Genomic DNA, 18,731 nt, shown 5'->3' with positions numbered 1-18,731 from the left:
GAGAACAAGGGCGCACCCGATGTGGAGGACCGGACACCAGAAGGAACTCACAAGTACCGCGGCCTTCTCGGGGCCTTATCTACACACGGCGTCTGCTCTCTGCACATTTTAATCGCCACGGCCTGTCTTTGTCACACAGCTTTTTGTCGATTTGGGCAACAAAATGAACGTCCAGCAACAGCTGCTGCCAAGTTCTTAGTCTAACCGTGCCATGTTGCGTGTAGGGCCTGCAAACAGGGTGATACTTTGAACATACACGTCCCAGCACTTCACTGGACGCACATACTTTCAAGCAAAAAGCCATTAAGTACCGTTTGTTAGGTTTTACCATGAGTGTGCATTTTTGACTTTTTTTTTCTTCTTTCCCCCACCACATATGCTCTTCACTGAGTCATGTTTTCTGAAGTAAGCCCATAAACGAAAGCTGTAAAAATTGAATAATCATCAGCTCGGGTATCAGACTTTGTTTTCTCGTTAGTCGAAGTATATATGCACAAGAGTTCAAAATGGGGAAAGTGCTGTCTAAAATATTCGGCAACAAGGAGATGAGAATATTAATGCTTGGACTTGATGCTGCAGGAAAGACAACAATCCTTTACAAACTGAAACTCGGACAGTCTGTCACCACAATCCCCACAGTCGGCTTCAATGTGGAGACCGTCACCTACAAAAATGTCAAGTTCAACGTCTGGGACGTTGGGGGGCAAGATAAGATTCGCCCTCTGTGGCGACACTACTACACAGGCACCCAAGGGTTAATTTTCGTGGTGGATTGCGCGGACAGGGATCGCATCGACGAGGCAAGACAGGAACTCCACCGCATTATTAATGACCGGGAGATGAGGGATGCCATCATCTTGATATTCGCCAATAAGCAAGACCTTCCGGATGCCATGAAGCCACACGAAATCCAAGAGAAGCTCGGATTGACCCGAATCAGAGATAGGAATTGGTATGTTCAGCCCTCCTGTGCGACCACAGGTGATGGACTGTATGAGGGCTTGACATGGCTAACCTCGAATTACAAATCTTAATGATTGAGTGCTGACTGTTTTAGGTCAAAACTATAATAAAGTTACAAGTAACAAATAACTTGTCAAAAATGAATATGGTTAAGAAGTTGATTATCTCCCATTTATTTTTAATACTATGTTTACCCCATGACTAATTTATCTTTAACTGGGTTTGCTGGCTTAAAGTTTGCTTGTACTCTGTAGCAGGCCTATATCACATTCATTATCTTGGGGTTTGCTTGATGAATATTGAGTTAATTGGTCCTATTGTTAAAGCCAGAGAGATCACCGCCTTTGCCTATTCTTTGCCCTGTTTGTATGATTTTCTAATGAAGCTTTTGTCTTCATTCTTGGACTAAAACTTTATTCAAGGTTCTTAAGTCTTTGTCGCATTGAACTTCGTTTTTTTTTTCTTTCCTCTGATGTGAGATCTTTAATGTCACAGTATACTTGAAGGACTTTGACATCTGTTTGAACACAGTACTGTGATGAAAAGTATTTCTTAATGGTATTGACTGCTGCAAGGGGGGAAAACTAAAATAAATCACCATTTCTTACATTACATTGTCATCAGTCTTGACATCAGAGAAACAAAACTACATGAGACATGTTTTAATACCCCTTCCAGTCCTCCTCTGTGGGCTATATATTTTACTGATTGACCTTCCGTGTCATGTCTTCATACCTAATTGTGCTGAATATTCAACAAATAGGCCTCCAATAACTCTTAAACATGCTTGTTGGAATGCATTTTTGATTTTGGGTAGCACGTAGTAAGTTGCCTCAATTTTTCCAAAGGAATGTCATTCAGCTCTGAGCGCTCTAAATCTGATACCACAGTTGATTAGTCTCAGTATTGGGACATTATATGATAGCCTATATCTGTAGCATGAGTACGAAAGTACAGTTACCCTACATCAGAGTCCATCTGTCGTGCAGTCGGAGGGAGCTGTTTACTGGTGGAATGTTGAAGACACCCTGTGGTGCAGCTCTTACTCTTATTTTGACTGGGGTACCATGTACAGAGCAATGTCATTGTAATGTCTTATTAAAAAAGTGATTTTAAATCTGCTATGTCTGATTGTTTGTTCTTTCAAAGATTAAAGGCAGTTAGTTCAATAGGCCTGTGCGTGATCAACATTTTTATTCATTGAAGTTATTCGTTAGTTGTTCAATATATAAACAGCGGTTTTGAAAACTGTGGGAAAGTTTCAAGAATGCTCATAGTTAAAAGTGAAAGTCTGTATTGTTAAAATTCTCTAGGGTTTTAGTGCTATTGGGCAGATTCTTCATAAAGGGTTTATGTCCAGGCCTTAGTTCCCTTGCCAGTAAATGGGGGGGGGAGAATGTACAAAACAGGAAGTCCAACTGCTGGTCTTTTTGGAGCAACAACAGAGCCACATGATAGTTTGCATGAGAGTCGGAGGGGCAGCGGAGATATACAGCTGATTTATGAATTCTTCTTGAATGTTGCGTCTTGGTTGCGAGGCATAGTTGAGCTGTCAGCTGTGACTTGATTAGTTTGCTTTTGGGTGGGACTGGCATTAAGAAGCGAGTCTCAGTTGTTTTTATTCAGTGGGAATGATGTGTGTTCAAGTTGACTAATGCAGAGCTGGTGTTAAGAAATGAAAATGAAATGTAAATAAGATAAACACTTGATTTAGGAGTTGCCTATGAACAGATGTTGGTTGCTAATGAGCCCATTTATTGCACCGTTTTAAACATGGGAGCCACTCAATTATGTGTTGCACCCTTTCCACATAATTAGGAGCATAATGTGTGTGTAATACATAATCTGTGCTTATATAGTCTCTCAAAAGTGAGTGTGATATCTGTCCAATCTTAAGAATGTTTCCAACATGTTAGGAAGAGGAGGCCCACGTCCTTAGGTGTCTGTTTTACTCCCCTTTTCTACTAAAATGCTGACCTCATTTCATTCCTGCTCCTGCTGAATAATCATTTCAGTTGAACTATTTTCGTAAAATGTTCCTTTTAAAAGTTGAATTTGCGAGTTCAAATAGTAATTCTGACACAGATGCCACTGAGGCAGTGGAAGAACGTTTTAGTTTCCATTCAAGCTGATCAACAAGTGTGTTTTCACTCTGGACAAAGACAGGATTCATGGTGACAAATAGTCTGACTACTATGTTTAGGGCTACAGAAGATTAGTCCGTATTATTCCACAGATTTTGGGGATTTTTACACTCCTGTTTTTTTTACATTCACATAAAAACGGGCACTGTAAGCTGCTCAAAAAGCAAAGAGTCCGCATTTTTTTTGTTTGGCATTTACAAGAATAGGAAGCACAGTGTGTCAGTTTGACACTGTATCCTCCACGTGTTTGCATATACCAGCAATTGGCTGTATAAGCATGGTGGCAGATTTGCTGCGTGGAGAACCTGGTGCTTAGCAAGTTGCTGTAGAGGCCTCAGGATGTTTGCTTTAGCACCACAGAGGTTTCCGTCACACAGGTCAGGTGACAAAGATAGAAATGACGCTAAGATGTTTCGCACAACGCTTACAGCCGTGATATAAATCCTCCCATCAGAAAAAGGGATCTATAATCCGAATGATAAACAAAAAGTCCAGAAAGTATCCAAGCTTCTCAGGGTATTTGTAAATACTTGCCTTCTGTAAGGTCTTGGTCAAGGGCCTCCATTAGATGCTGATGGCAGTTTAATTGGGCTGTAATGGCCGCTTTGGTTCCCACCACTTCATTACAACCATATGAGCCTCACAGCTTTATTGGTAACACTGGGGCCCCAGGGGCAAGGACAGAGACTGTAAGCAATGTTTTACGACCTCCCCTCTGTAAAGATGAGACCTCCTGGCCCTTATGTCAACTCCCTCTGTGCTCGGCTAGAATTCCATACACGTTCTGAGAGGAAAGGTCAGAGGAAAGCTCTGTAATAGGTGCTTGGTATAATAGGCATCATTCCTCTTGCTTAATGAAGTCTTCGACCGGTCAGTTTTTACAAAGGTGGTGTTGAATAGACGTGTGTTCCTCACAGCACAGCAACATGTTCATTCAGCATCTCACCAATGGAAACGGATTATTTCAGATTTATAACTCACTGGTGGTATAATTCCGAAAGTAAAAAGGTAAATGACTTAAATACCTTCACTAGTTTGACAGATTTATCTCAGGCCACAACGCCTGTTTGTTGGGGAAGTTCCTATGACAACGACCTGATGAGATCTCTGCCCGTGTGGCGTGGTGTTTTTGGTACTGTAACGTGACTGACTGACTGTGCTACAAGTTCCCTGTCAGTTCCTCTATTCTACATAGAAAGAGGAAGAGTGGGGAGAAACTGAAAGAGACCCTCTCTGTGAGCAAAGTTCTGCATTATTGGAACACCCTCCCCATTTCCCCCCATTTGACGCAACGACAGCTCGCCTGTCATTGGTCAACTTGACAAAGATTTAAAACAGCTCAGGAATAACTATGGTGAGTGGTATTACAGCTGCACGCCTGATACTGTATGCCTCATAAACCCAGCCTGAATTATGCTTGTGGTTTTCAGGGGTGTGGTTTGTCTTCCTCACTGTGCTCACTTCCTCATAACACCAGCTGCAGTGTAACATTTGCGCAGGTAGAACTAATGTAATACTCCTTTCTGACTGAGTTGTGAATAAAGTCATCGTGGCTTAACATTGGCCTACAGTTCCAACAGCCACACCCAGCTGGATAATAGCTGTAGGAATTGAGAGGCCTGCAGTGACATATTCTTGTGCACATTGGCAAACACCGTTATTAAAGCGGTTTATTTATCTTCCAAATAGGAGGGAACACCTACTCTGAGCCACAGCTCACACAGCTTGGTTCAGTGGCTGCTTATCCTCCAGGACAGGCACAATAATAAAAAACCTTTAAACTGCTCTCCCTCTGTCTGCTACTTAAGTTCTCTGCACCTTCAGTAGCCTCTTGGAGTGAGCTGTTGAATAATGAACTCACGCAGAGCAAAGTGTCAAACAAGTCCGGAAGTGGCTGAAAGTTGTTTCAGGTTTCCTGCTGAGGTTAGCGCTCTTGAATGCCACGCTGCATGCAAACCCCTAGTTGCCTTTACGCAGACGCACTCTGCTGTTTATATTGTAGGTGTTGGTTTGGATTCCAGGTGTGTCACTGCAGGTTTTACTCTGAAACAATCTAAAAAACGTCCTGTAGTTTTAGTCGGGGCTATGCTGTGGTATAGGCCAGCGAAATAAGGTTGAAAATGTGAGGCTGGGAAGTCCAAGGTGCACGCTGGGCATTGGTCCAAAATACATTCCATTCATATCTGCAACTGAAGGTTACTTGCTGTGGTGAAATTACAAATTCAGAGAACCATACAATTATTATTAAGTGCTGGGGCTCCACACGTCAGAACCAATTGTTTTTTTTAATGGATAGACGAAGTGCTCATACAAGCATTAACTACATAATTTAAGCCACTAACCATACAATTTTGTTTGTAGAGTCTGACTGGCCTATAATCATATTGTTTTTACACTTTCAACACTATCCAATCTAAGACTTCCATTAAATTTGTTAAGCCTCATGGCCTCTATTTATATTCCATTATGTGAAAACTCTGATAATTGTCCACATGGTTCCTCCTGAGAATTCCAGGATGTTTGACACAGCTGTGTGAGTGTGAACCAGTTTGTCTCTGGACTCATATGCTGTGTTTTCCCAGCTGTAACAGACGGAGGAAAGAGGATCATAGCTGAGTGTTAACCATCTTCAGATGTAAGCAGTGCTATGTATAAGAAGGGGAGGTCATGCATTATAGGTGGTGTTGCAGCTTGAGGTTTCTTGAGGAAAGAAAATCTAAGTGCATCTGTTGCTGAAGCATAATGAAATCAATTCGATGTTTTTGAGATTCTTCTTCTTCATAGAGTATGCAGAGCATGAACGGACCTTTGCCATGTGGCATCTGTAATTTGGATTTACGTAACCTCCTCAGCATGCACAGAAACACTTCAATACCTAAGTATACAGTACTATACAGGAGTCATTTACCCGGCAGCAGCATCCACCAACCACACATATTCACTCAGCCCTCACACACTGACCGACAATGCAAAGCAACCTCAAAGTCAGGCCTCCTTTGGCAGCTTGCCGCCACACTGCCAAGCTCCATGACTACATAAGTATATCTGACACAATCCCTGTTAATTACTGAGGAGACAGTGTTTAGAGTGACACTGCATCCGGATTGGACAACAGTTCGGGCTTGGGAAGAAATCTCCGTTTGAAGGTCAGGTGCTACTACCCACACACAGTCCAGAGAGGCACTGGCTTAGGGAAATGTTACACACTGCACCCATCCTTCTGCAGTTATTCCCTTGGTCCTGTACCACCGCACATTCTAAGGATGACAAATACATCATTGCACTAGAATGCCGTAGGGGCAGCAGTCACAGGCAGTCAAGTCTCCTCAAAACCTGTGGTTTTTCCAAGCAAGGAATCCATACACTATTCCACTTTTACTGATACCATGTTGGAGCCACACTGAACCTATATCACTAATATTATACGCAGTGTTTATTATAACCTAACACTGTCTACAAAGACTAATAGGAGTTGAGCTCGTTTAATTTCGATATGGACAATCACTGTTGCGCCGTAGTGCTAATATGCCTGTACTTAGTCCTGGAGGAGGGGGGCGAGTGTGCACTATATTCTCACAGTACTGGATTTGTGTCCCCTCTCAACTGCAGCACAGCTGTCTTAACAGCACCCCCGCCCTCCCCCTGTTCCCCTGCAGGTTGAGTTGGTGTGAGGGGGGTTAAGTCAGCATTGTGTTTCTTTAAGATAGTTGTCCGGTCGGGATTTGCGTCACTGGCACCATACCGCCTCCTGCTTTTAAATCCAGTTAACAAGAGCGCCAGAGATAATTAGCATTGTGGCATCTGATGGAGATAGAGAGCTGTGAAGGGGAAAAAAACTGATCACATGCTCTGTTTTGGAATGGAGCTCTGGCCCAATGTCTCTTTGTGGAGCATAAAGTGAAGCACAAAGAGAAAAGGGTGATCTCTGTGTGTGTGTGTGTGTGTGTGTGTGTGTGTGTGTGTGTGTGTGTGTGTGTGTGTGTGTGTGTGTGTGTGTGTGTGGAAAGTGGAGGTGGAGGGTTAGACACCTTTGCATGATCAGAGGAGTCACACATTTATGCAGCTGTCTTCTATTTTTAATCAGCCCAGTTTGATGTCTATTCTTGAGCCACTCCCTAATAGTTAGCGAGAAAATGAGTCTTCCTTTCTGGAACAGTGTCTCTTGGCTCCAGGCAGCGTGATGATGGTGACACAAAGGCTCTTCTGTGTCACTTGGCCGTGATGCAGCAGAGTGGTGCGCGCCACACTGGCTGCATGGAGTCAGACTCTCCTCCACCCATCTGGTTTGGAGGGGAGCTGCACTGCTCCCTCATGTTTTCTTGTTTTAAAAGAACAGGGGGGAGGGGGAGTGTGTGGGGGGGGCATGTGAATCTCAGGGACAACAGTACGACTAATTGCAAAAACTAATTTTGTCACCATGCCATAATCAATAAATGGCCTGTGTTAAAGCAGAGCACTGTGTGGCCTATTTCTGAGGACATGAACTGTGTTGTTCTTACTGCAGGCTTTCCACACAGGTAAGAGTTATTTCTACTAATAGCACCATCTGTTGGCAGAAAATGCCCCCATTCTGTCTTGGTGCATGCCACATGTTCAGTACTGAATTTCTACAGCCACTGGAATCGACTGTTCTGAGTTTATGATAACAGATTAGAGACACCACTGCTTCACTGTGGGCTGTCCTCATTTACTCCGAACCTCCCCGATTCCCCTGTAGTGCCAGCCTAATTAGCCAACCACAAGCCTATAACTACATTATATGAATTATTTTTGGGTTAACGTTTAAGGGGGAGAGAACACCAGAGAGACTGTAAAATAAATGATTTGACTTGACAGAGCTATGGGTGGACAGGAGGAGGACACAATAGTGGAGCTCGCCGCTACCCGTCTAATCTCCCAATAACCCCTCTGGGCCCCGTCCTCGCCACACATGGGGACGTGGTCTTATTATCAGCTGTGAGTCAAATTAATTAGCTGCACATATCCTGGTCAAAGCCAAATTAAATCTCAACAGTAAGCTAACTGGGATTGTAGCCTTCCAGCTGCCCCAGGCAGAAGTGAGAGTTCAGAGGAGGACTATAGGGAGAGATTATTGGAAATGATCCGATGTAGTCATTTAAGTAGCTGTAAAAAATAAAAAAAACATTCCTCTTCTGATAGGCCACATCATCAACAAAGACTTATCGAGGGGTCAGATTGTTAAATTATGATATTCAACTACACCTCTATCATAAATACATCTGAACATTCACAGTTGGAATAATTAATCTATGAGTTTGGACAAGAAGGGATTTATCGGTTAAAGTATGTGTTTCCTCAGATGTGCAAACTGTTAATGTTGTATTTAAAAGATGATTTGGCATTAATTAACTTTTATAAAGCGTTGCTTGTTTTTTGTCAAAATAAAAAATAAAAATCATTAAATTCAGAAATGAATTGACCGAGAAGCACTAAGTCTCCACAGACGCACATTTCAGGCAAGGTTAGCTTTGCACTCCTGGATCCATATAGAGAAAACAATTAGGATGAGCATGAGGAGCATCTTGTTGATGCATAATCAAAATCAGCTCCTACTGCATTCTTCTAAAAAGTGATTAGATTATTTTAATGGGACAGTCAGTGTTAACCCCATCCTGTCAACATCAGCATTTTTATTTGGCCTGAGCATTGGAGGCCATCCTGCTCATTACACTACAGCCCCACTGTGTAAACAGAGAGCGGCATGAAAGGCCGCGAGGGGCCCCTGCATGCCTGTGGGAGTACGGGCGTGCTTCATGGTTTATGCTGGAAAAAGAGCCATAATCTTCCAGCTAATCTGGGGCTTGTGGTGGAATTCCCCTTGCACGGAGGGCGCATAGAAACTAGCATAAACAATGATGGCCTCGGTTTTAAAAAAGATGGGTAAACTACATAAACATAAACTATGGATTGAGAAATGTAGTCATTATTTCTTTTCTCACCTCTCTTAACTAATGTGATTCTAATAATGCGACAACAATGGCTTCGCAATTTAAATATTTAAAAAAAGCACAGACTAAACATTGAGACACATCCGAATACTTTTTGGGGGAATTAAGCAACCATTGCCCCCTAGTGCTCCAAATGTGCAATGTCTGAATGGACATACCTCATTCACAACGAGAAGAAATCCTTTAGGTTCCAGTGAAAACCACTCTAACAGCAAGATGGCCATCAGTAGCTACTCATTTCAGGGGGGAAGGTCAACTATTTAAATCTTACATGTGACTGAGTATTATCCTAACTTAATGACCTGCAACAATGTTTATTTAATCATGCACAGCAGAAAAAGGGCAGTGCTCAGAAGCAAACGCAATAGTAAGTCTCGTCTTTGTATTTTCCTGCAGTTTACTCTGGACTTTCACTGTGTTTTGAATAAGAAAACAAAAGATCACAGACATTTGCAAGAATAATCCTCAACCTTAAACATACAAATGAACACCAAAAAAAACAAGGTTCAGTCCCTTACTGGTCTGTTTGTGAACCCTCCCGCTGAGACACATTTTACTAAAGATAAGCAGGTTCTGTCATGTCTGTGCCTGCACATGCCTGCCATCTACCGTCACAGCCCTACAACTGCACAGACCAATGAAACTGATATTATATAAACTTGGTTTAATAGTGTATTAAAAAATGTTTTACAATAGTTTACATTTTCAGTTTTACTTGTATACGTCATATATAAAAGCCTATTTTTTTTCCAACCACAAAACTGTTCAAGAGTGCAGAAATTAACATACATTGACATAACATCAGACTTTTCTCCAGATGTGCAGGATGTGGATGTCTGAACTACTAAACACTGGGTCTTGCTTGTCTGAAGGGATCTCTTCACAGTTGAAGTTTTGTTGCAGCAACTAAAAGATAAACAGAAAAACCCACATACGTACTAAGGGATGATGCCATATATCTCAGCTTCTTAATATGTATTTACCCATTTATCAGTATTAACAAATGGAACACGCAGTTGGACTCTCACCTCAAAGAACCGCCTTTCCACTTTTGGGTTAACACCCTGTGTGCGCTTCTCATGGCAGCAGATAATGCAGGTCTCTGATCCAGAGAGCAGCTTCAAGCTCTCCACCAGTGGAGCAATAGACTGTGTGGACATAAATGACAGTGATTACAACGAGAAATACAGCGCTATCCCCCAGGTTTTATTCGGATTTACAATGATGACACAATTTGCAAAGGGTCAAGTTTAGATTAAAAAGAAGAAAACTCTTGTAAATTACCTGCTCATAATAGATGCAGTCTGCCATAAGGACATAATGTGGGGGAGGCAAGAAGTCAGACACATCTTCACCCCTGGAGTAGAAATCCCACAGTTAGCATGTGGACATGTCTTGCCATATGTTGAACACGTGGCTTGGATATATAAATGTAATCCAAAAAACAAAAACACAAGTACAAACCATTTCAGTACCTTGGCAGTTACTGATCCACTACTGACGAGTGCCTGATTTTCCTGGATGTTCACTCTTAGCAGGGTCTGCAAGTCCTCCAGGTCTGTCACAGTAACTTCAGCTCTATGGGATTCAGTGCACAGCAATGAAAACGGCCCTCTGGCTTTCTGTGTGTTGTTAATTTAATCCTTCTCATATACAGTCTGTGGTTTTAATCAATACAAGACTGTCATGGCTGAAATAGCAAGGGAGATCCTTTAAACTGATTCACGTTGATGATACACGCACATGTATACCAATACTTCAAGGACAGAGTGACACGTAAACACACACACGAAGCGGTCATCTCACCCCAGTGTTGCTGCCATCAGACCAACGGCTCCTGTCCCAGCTCCTAACTCCACAACTCTCTTGCCAGCCCAGACGTTGACTGCTGAGGACGGGTCATAAAATTGTTTCGTCTCTAAATATTTTGCCAGGACGATGGCCGCATCCCACACAACACAGCCAACGTCTCCCAAGTAGCACTGCTTCACCTTCAGGGTGCTGCCGTCGTTTTTCTCAATTTCTCTCACAAAATAATCACCCTCACCTGGGTCCGCCGCCATGTTGGCCGCGGGAGGAACGAGTAGAGGACTTCCGGTTTGATTTTTCCAGAATAAAAGAGCAAACTCTTTATAGCAAGTGCACTGAATGAACACTAATTAATTATTTTTTTGACACATGAACAAATTATTAGTAAAATGCTGCTATTCATTTTGTAAAGTACTGGATGTGGTAATCATTATTCTAATAAAAGTGCCCTTCAGCAGCACTGTCAACCTTTCTGAGATATAAAGTGATGTACAACTCTTTTTCTAATTGATAGAGATGACATAAGGTGTGTCCTAATACACACATACTAAATCACTCATCCAAATTAAAAACTATCATATAATCAATTTAACTGTGTATACTTTTGAAGACCATTTCCCTTTCATGGTCTATGTGCCTCCTATTGGCAGTTTTCTACAATTAGGGTGCTTTCGTTTCAGTTTCAGATGTAAACTAGTTTAAATAGATCTTTAAAAGTTCAATACTAATCTGTGCTGTTTCAGTAGGTTCCCAAAAATTAAACAAAGTTAAACCCGGTAAATCTAAATAAATTAAGACTATCATGTGACTTTTAATATGATATATCTGAGCTCTTCTTTGTGTATAAACTCATTATCAGAGACCATATATACTATAGTCTATCACAACAAATGTTTCCTTTTAATATCCTTCGTTTTCCTTTTACTGTATTATTTTTTATCTCCAATATTTGGTGAATTAAATTGAGTTGTTGAGGCTTTGAGCAATAAGGTGAACACTGTGTAGCCCACTTGAGGGAAAGTGGTAACCTGCATGCACCATAACCAAAGGTGTTGTCAATCAATCAATCAACCAATCGTCTTGGTTTAATAATGTCACGTGACGGATTTGCGCAGACACGGCATTGCATGATCGCGCGCGAAACGAACAGAGGAGCTTTGGTAGCTAAAGCTAGCTAACAGTTAGCGTTAGTTCTTTACGTTCCTCACAGGCGTCCTGGTTTCTCCCAAATCAGGGTTCAGCTGACCGCAGGCGTCTTTTCTCTTTGTTACTATCATTCTCAATGAGAAATGTATTAATTAGTTTGGTGATATTCCTCTGACTGAAATGTTTGGTAGCAGCACAGAAGAGGTAGGCGACACCTCGGAATGTGGGCAGACATGTAGGGCGTCCCCAACGGACCGAAGCCGACAACATGAAAGCACCTCCTACGGTCCCGCGTCAGCTTCCTCCAGTTCATCCCACCAAAGTTTAGGGGAAGGCAGCCCGAGCTCCAGCCACGGTCCGTCTCTGCCCCTAGTGGCCTCAGGTGATCTTCAAGACAGCCAGAGTCGTTTAAGCTAACACCTGCATTAGCATCTTTCACTGTCACACAACAAAATGAGATGAGAGGAAATATATATATGAGTTTATTCAATTGTTTTTGTAGTGGGCTATAAAATAACAACGGGGCCACTTTTGTAATACTTAAGATAAGATATAAGGGAAATTGCAGGTTTACAGCAGCATACGGGGAAAGTGCATACATGGTAAAAGCAAAAACAAGTAATATAAAGAAACAGTGAAGAATCCACAATAGCAATATTACTTACATATATATATATATATATATATATATATATATATATATATATATATATATATATATACACACACACACAGGGTGAATAAAACAATATTTATATTGCACTAGTTAAAGTGATTAAAGCCATGTCTTTGGGCAGGGCAGTAATAACATGACACATGACCCTCTCATTTGTCTCTACATAGGTCAGTTCCATCAAAGCTCAGGCAGGATAAAATCATCCATCCTCGTGTCTACCTCGGACAGCTCCTCCCTCCGCAGCCGTGGAGGAACACCGAAACTCAGGAGGACACCAGGGTTTGCTGGGGCCGCTGGCACGCACCCAGCACGCACACCATTGACTGATCACACTGGTATGTCAGCCCTACGTCACTGTTTGACCATGACTGAAGCTGTGTTTCTAATGCAGATTTCTGTGTTTTTGCAGCAACAAGTTGCTCCTCTGCGACCACAACCTCTGGTGCCTCTGTGATTGTGGCGGTGGTCGAAGGGCGCGGTTTGGCTCGGGGAGAGATTGGCATGGCCAGTCTCAATTTGAAATGTCCAGAGCTTATACTCTCGCAGTTTGCAGACACCGGGACGTACACCAAGGTAAACAATTCATGGTGCAAAATCTACAGTGCTTGATTGGCTGTTAATCATGGCTACACTCAGCAGAGACCCCTGTCTCATTCATATTTACTTTTAAGGTCATAACCAAGATTCACATCTTGGTGCCACTCGAAATACTTATGCCAGACACAGCCAGTGACAAGGGGAAAGGGACAAAGCTGTTCAGCCTCATCACAGAGAACTTCCCGGTACCAATGCAGCATAGGAGTTATAAGCAAAACACACAGGTCATTGAAACAAATGCCTACTTTCAAAGAAGGTATTATTATGTTGTTGTTTTTTGTCAGGGAGTAGCTTTCACTGCTATCCAAAGGAAGTATTTTAATGAGAGGAAAGGGCTGGAGTACATTCAGCAGCTGTGTGCTCCTGAATTTGGCACAGTCCTCATGGAAGTGCAAGCTAAGTACGGCACTGAGTACAATAACGTATACAAATAGATCTACTGTAACACAAAACTTTTATTACAAATGATGATGATTTGTCCAGGTATTATTGCCTAGCAGCAGCTGCTGCTTTGCTGAAATATTTAGAATTCATCCAGAACTCCGTCTACGCTGGCAAGTCTCTCAAAGTGAGCTTTAAAGGGAGTGAGCAGACCGCAATGATTGACTCGACATCTGCCGTTAACTTGGAGTTGGTTGTCAATAACAGAAACCACAGGTAAGAGGGCAAGGGTATGACGGCGTTGTCTTATGTGTAGTGCTTGTATACTCGTGTACAGTAAGTGTTCAGTCGGTCTGTCTCTACAGGAGTGAGCATACTCTTTTAGGGGTACTTAACTACACCAAAACACCTGGTGGTGCGAGAAGGTTGCGCTCCAATATTCTGGAGCCTCTTGTTGATGTGGACGCCATCAACATACGCTTAGACACCGTACAAGAGCTGCTGCGGGACGAGGAGCTCTTCTTTGGCCTGAAGAACGGTCAGGAGTTTATCACACATTAAATAAAGTGCATGCTGGAGATGGGAGCAAAACGCAGTAGTTGACGAGCTGCTCTTTTGCACTCCTTAGCCATAGCTCATTTCCTCGACATTGACCAGCTGCTCTCTGTTCTTGTCCAAATTCCAAAGCAGGAGACGGTATGTACAGTTTTTTTCAGGACTCACAATTGCATAATATGATGTCATTGCAGGGGAATGTCTTGGGGTGTGTGTGTTTTTTCTTTCCCTTTTCATGCACTTTTCATTACTGTTGCTTTGTTTTTACAGGTTCAGGTTGCTGAAGCAAAAATTACACATGTCATTCAGCTGAAACACACATTGGACCTGCTGCCACAGTTGCGGGTCTGTGACATTTATTCAACATCATCCTAGAGCCACGGATAGAATGAGGAAAAAAAGCTTTGTACTAGTTGTTATTTAATTGGAATGTGAATTGCAAGTCCTTTTTAAACATTGTATGTTATGAACAGATGGTGTTGAAGAACTGCAATACAGCTCTGCTCAAGGCATACAGCACATCATTGGAGGACAACAGGTACCAAGCCTTGTGCCTATGTTAGATATCAATGTAATATCATGCACCGTCTACAGACTTCTTCCACCGTATTTGTGTCCTCATCAGGTTTCACGTGATCCTAGAGCAGATCAAGACTGTGATTAATGAGGACGTTACCTACCTGAAGGGGAGCCTGAACATGCGCACTCAGAAGTGTTACGCTGTCCGCCCCGACATCAATGAGTTCCTCGACATTGCACGCAGAGCTTACACTGAGATAGTGGACGACATTGCAGGTGTTCAGTCTGGCCGTTCAGTTGATATCTTTTGGTTTACGATGTTTGTGTATATTATTGCTACATCCAAGCTTATTGAATGTCATTGTGTTGCACAGGGCTAGTGAGCCAGATGGCGGAGACGCATGGTTTGCCAATGCGTACCAGCTACAGCGCAGCTCGAGGTTTCTTCATTCAAATGAAACTCGAAGGAGTGGTCTTGCCTGAAGGGAAACTCCCATCTGAGTTTATCAAGGTATGGTTCACTAGAGGCAGGGATAATGGACTAACTAGGAACAGAAAACAATGAATAAATCAGCTGGGAGTGAAGGAAGACAAATTGCCCCTATGGGGACAATAAAGTTAAATGAAACTAATGAACACTAAAAACCTATGCCACCGCAGGTAACTAAACACAAGAACAACTATAGCTTCACCATTGCGGACCTGGTGAAGATGAATGACCGCTGTGATGAGGCCCTGAGGGAGATCTTTCATATGTCCTATGTGTAAGGAGATCATGATCCTATCGCTTACAAACTTCCACAGAAATGTATTGTAGTCCCTTAATGGCACCGTAATGAATATTGAAAGTAATAATGATTTTTGTGCAAGGACTTTCCTTTACTAGATAACGTCTTAGCTAATTAACCATATAATTTGAAATGTTCCTAAGTTCAAAGATCATCTTTAAATATTGATTCCAAAGATGTGACTATTATTGTGCTGTGATGACTGACAATCCTTTGATAAATGGACACAAGAATAATTTATTAGCTGACAAATACTTTAACAATCAATGAGTAAAGTCATTAACTAAATGAGGGCACTGTAGGTTTCTACATTTTTACTATCTATCAAGTTTTCAATTTAACAGTGGATCTGTTTCATCAATTCTACTTTATGTCCACCAGAGGGTGCTACTTGTGAGCTAATTTTCCTCCTGAGCAATGCCCCTGTAGCGTGTAACTTGTCTCCATGCAGGGTGATATGTCAACTGCTTAGCACTATCCACCAGCACATTCACTGCCTTTACAAGCTCTCGGATACTGTGTCCATGCTGGACATGTTGCTGTCACTAGCCAATGTATGCACCATCTCAGACTATGGTAAGTATGACTCACTGTTGATTTCCAAGTCAGGCAATCTGTCGCATTAACCTTGAAGAAGACTGATATGTTGTCTGAGGGAGTGCTGTGTGCACACAAGGCAGCACCCATCCAACGTCACACATGACAAACTACTCCTCTGAGCTGGCAGTTCTGCTGGCTTTAGTTTTTTTTGTAGGTCATGGGCAACACCAGCCCGATCAGCCACGTGGGTGGTGAGCACTGGCCCTCAGCTGTCTGAAAGCATATCTCCACAGACATGTGCTGACTGCCTGCCCCCCTCTATCCCAGCCAGCTTGTACTCAGATTACCCTTGTTACATAAGTGTGCACTGATGTGCTGTATTTACAGAGACAAATCTCCTCAACAGAAGAGCTAGCTGGCTGTTACAACTGCACACACCTCTGTTAGAAATAAGCTTTTATTATATTGTGACACACTTTTTAGTAAGGCGACTACCAATTACGAATTTAATAAGACGAGTTGGTTTGTGACCAAATACTAACTTGCACTGTGTAGCTGTATTTTAATGCATTTTGATCATTCCAAGGAAATGCATGAAATAATAATAATTACATAAACAAAATATCAACGGATCAATGCATTTTTGATCATTGCTTTTTTTTCTGCTGTGTCTGCCAGTGCGCCCTGAGTTCACAGACACACTGGCCATCAAGCAGGGTCGTCACCCCATCCTGGAGCGGATTGTTGGACAGCAGCCTGTATCGAACAACAGCTACATCTCCGAGTGCAGCAACTTTGTCATCATCACTGGACCCAACATGAGCGGCAAATCCACTTACCTCAAACAGGTGGCGCTGTGTCAGATCATGGCTCAGATGGGTCAGCTGCAAACCTTTCAGCCTCTCATGACTTTGGAGCGCAACGCTGCACAGTACTAGGCATGTACTTGGCTTGATTTTTGAGTAACGCCCTTACATTATCATTCCAGGCTCTTTTGTTCCTGCTGAGTATGCTGCTTTTCGTGTTGCTGATCAGATTTTCACCAGAATAGGTGTGGATGATGATTTTGAAACTAATTCCTCCACCTTCATGTTGGAAATGAAGGAGGTATGTTTGTGTGTGCGTGTGTGCCTTCTTAAAATTAGGTCTGCTGACCTTCTTTAATTACATATGAGGGAACTAAATAGCAAAATTATGATTGACTGCACATCTACTCCCCAAAGATCTCTTACATAATCCACAATGTAAGTGACAGGTCCCTGATCATCATAGACGAGTTGGGGCGGGGTACCAGTGCGGAGGAGGGCATCGGCATTTGTCACTCTGTTTGTGAGTTCCTCCTTAGCCGCAAGGTAGAGTTTGCACTTGTACATCCCTGCACTGACATTCCTTTCTCTGAGATGAAAACCAGTTAAATCAGATTCCTACGCTCCATTCGAATCATTTAACATATTGTCTATTGTGTTACACCTTTTAGGTCAACATCAAAGTAGTAAAGTCAATACAGGAATAGCTCGTATTTTTTGTTTTTTTAAGGCGTGTGCTTTTTAAGGTGTCTGACTGTTTGCAGGCGTTCACCCTGTTTGCCACACATTTTCTTGAGCTGTGCCAACTAGAGTCTCTTTATCCCAACGCGGAGAACCAGCACATGGAGGTTCAGCACACACGCAGTGGTGACACTGGTGCAGAGAGTGTGGTGTATACATACTTGCTGAGTCGAGGATGCTCTGAAGAAAGCCACTATGGTACAGAAGCAGTGAAATCTAACTACAATCCTGTTGAAAGTGGTCATGAAAAATGTTACAGGGCTTGTTTTTGCCCTTCTAGGTCTGAGAGCAGCAGAAATGACGGCACTTCCCTCAAACATAATCCAAGAGGCAAAGATGATTGCCTCCAAAGTTAGCCAGCAATTTTTGGTATGATTCCTGAAGATCAGCTTTTAGTACCGTAACCTGTTCTGTGTGCCTTTTTTTTTTTTTCTTTCTTTTTTTACAGTTCATTTTAGCTTATGCTTTTATGCCATGCCCCACATTTGTGTATCAGTAAAATAAGCTTTAATTGACTAAATAAGCATATTGGACCCAGTGTTAAATGCTGTAAGTTGACAGATGTATACAGTTTATCCATGTACAATCCTGCTTCATAAGTGTATAGTAGTGCATAGTAAAGAGACGGTTATCATGGTGTGGTTTATTATTGCTCTAGGCCAAACATCACAGTGATCCAGGAACACAGAGGCAGATAGTCGTGTACAAGCTGGCCACCCGCCTCCTGCAGGCTGCCAGCAACTCCAAACTGGACCATGACAGCTTGCGTATGTATCTGAAGGGCTTGAAGAAGCAGTATGAGGCAGAGCTGCTGGCAGCAGGGCAGCCAGCGTCCATGGACACAGAAGAGGAATGACTGATTCAGCCTGAGGAAGACTGACGATGAATGTCTAAATATCATTACTGGGCTTATTGTGCTTATATTGACATATTTGATATTAAATGTATTTCTTTGAATTGCAGTGTTCATGAGTTTCTTTTTGGACAGTCTTATAAAGAAGATTATACCACATGTTAATTTGGAAAATGTGTGTTGCATCCCTAAAGTAACACTGTTCTAATACCGTAACAAATTTAAATACACTTAAGGTGGCTAG

At 42.3% G+C, this 18,731-nt stretch overlaps 3 protein-coding genes across 3 annotated transcripts; 2 read left to right on the top strand and 1 right to left on the bottom strand.

Annotated features, from left to right (window-relative positions):
* Positions 1 to 485: 485 nt before the first annotated feature.
* Positions 486 to 2,074, top strand: arf6b (ADP-ribosylation factor 6b). The gene has a single exon (XM_079230758.1). The coding sequence runs from the start codon at positions 507 to 509 to the stop codon at positions 1,032 to 1,034; it is 528 nt and encodes a 175-aa protein (XP_079086884.1). The 5' UTR covers positions 486 to 506; the 3' UTR covers positions 1,035 to 2,074.
* A 7,657-nt stretch (positions 2,075 to 9,731) lies between these two features.
* On the bottom strand, positions 9,732 to 11,175 carry vcpkmt (valosin containing protein lysine (K) methyltransferase). Its single transcript, XM_079218969.1, has 5 exons — positions 10,883 to 11,175; positions 10,541 to 10,654; positions 10,361 to 10,433; positions 10,105 to 10,224; positions 9,732 to 9,982 (listed from the first exon to the last, which is right to left on the bottom strand). Exons 1-5 carry the CDS (start codon positions 11,137 to 11,139, stop codon positions 9,878 to 9,880), a joined length of 669 nt encoding a protein of 222 aa, XP_079075095.1. The 5' UTR covers positions 11,140 to 11,175; the 3' UTR covers positions 9,732 to 9,877.
* Positions 11,176 to 13,193: 2,018 nt separating this feature from the next.
* Positions 13,194 to 18,535, top strand: msh4 (mutS homolog 4). Its single transcript, XM_079230260.1, has 18 exons — positions 13,194 to 13,280; positions 13,379 to 13,489; positions 13,589 to 13,704; positions 13,788 to 13,961; positions 14,051 to 14,223; positions 14,314 to 14,381; positions 14,511 to 14,585; positions 14,714 to 14,778; positions 14,866 to 15,035; positions 15,134 to 15,270; positions 15,420 to 15,523; positions 15,999 to 16,123; positions 16,766 to 16,966; positions 17,076 to 17,194; positions 17,311 to 17,439; positions 17,658 to 17,832; positions 17,915 to 18,003; positions 18,293 to 18,535. The coding sequence occupies exons 1-18, from the start codon at positions 13,209 to 13,211 to the stop codon at positions 18,488 to 18,490; spliced, it is 2,301 nt and encodes a 766-aa protein (XP_079086386.1). The 5' UTR covers positions 13,194 to 13,208; the 3' UTR covers positions 18,491 to 18,535.
* The last annotated feature ends 196 nt before the right edge of the window (positions 18,536 to 18,731 follow it).

Source organism: Taurulus bubalis (assembly GCF_910589615.1).
Source record: "Taurulus bubalis genome assembly, chromosome: 1".
Classification (NCBI taxonomy): domain Eukaryota; kingdom Metazoa; phylum Chordata; class Actinopteri; order Perciformes; family Cottidae; genus Taurulus; species Taurulus bubalis.
The sequence above is the reverse complement of the archived record's forward strand: the minus strand, read 5'-3'. Positions and strand labels throughout refer to the sequence as shown.

Excerpts from the sequence above, each read along its gene's own strand:
- arf6b (XM_079230758.1), top strand. The coding sequence starts at position 507 with ATGGGGAAAGTGCTGTCTAAAATATTCGGCAACAAGGAGATGAGAATA.
- vcpkmt (XM_079218969.1), bottom strand. The coding sequence starts at position 11,139 with ATGGCGGCGGACCCAGGTGAGGGTGATTATTTTGTGAGAGAAATTGAG. Across the intron at positions 10,225-10,360 it reads ACTGCATCTATTATGAGCAG|TCTATTGCTCCACTGGTGGA; the intron begins GTAATTTACAAG and ends ATGTCCACACAG. Across the intron at positions 9,983-10,104 it reads TGGAAAGGCGGTTCTTTGAG|TTGCTGCAACAAAACTTCAA; the intron begins GTGAGAGTCCAA and ends TTTATCTTTTAG.
- msh4 (XM_079230260.1), top strand. The coding sequence starts at position 13,209 with ATGGCCAGTCTCAATTTGAAATGTCCAGAGCTTATACTCTCGCAGTTT. Across the intron at positions 13,962-14,050 it reads GTCAATAACAGAAACCACAG|GAGTGAGCATACTCTTTTAG; the intron begins GTAAGAGGGCAA and ends CTGTCTCTACAG. Across the intron at positions 15,036-15,133 it reads GATAGTGGACGACATTGCAG|GGCTAGTGAGCCAGATGGCG; the intron begins GTGTTCAGTCTG and ends TGTGTTGCACAG.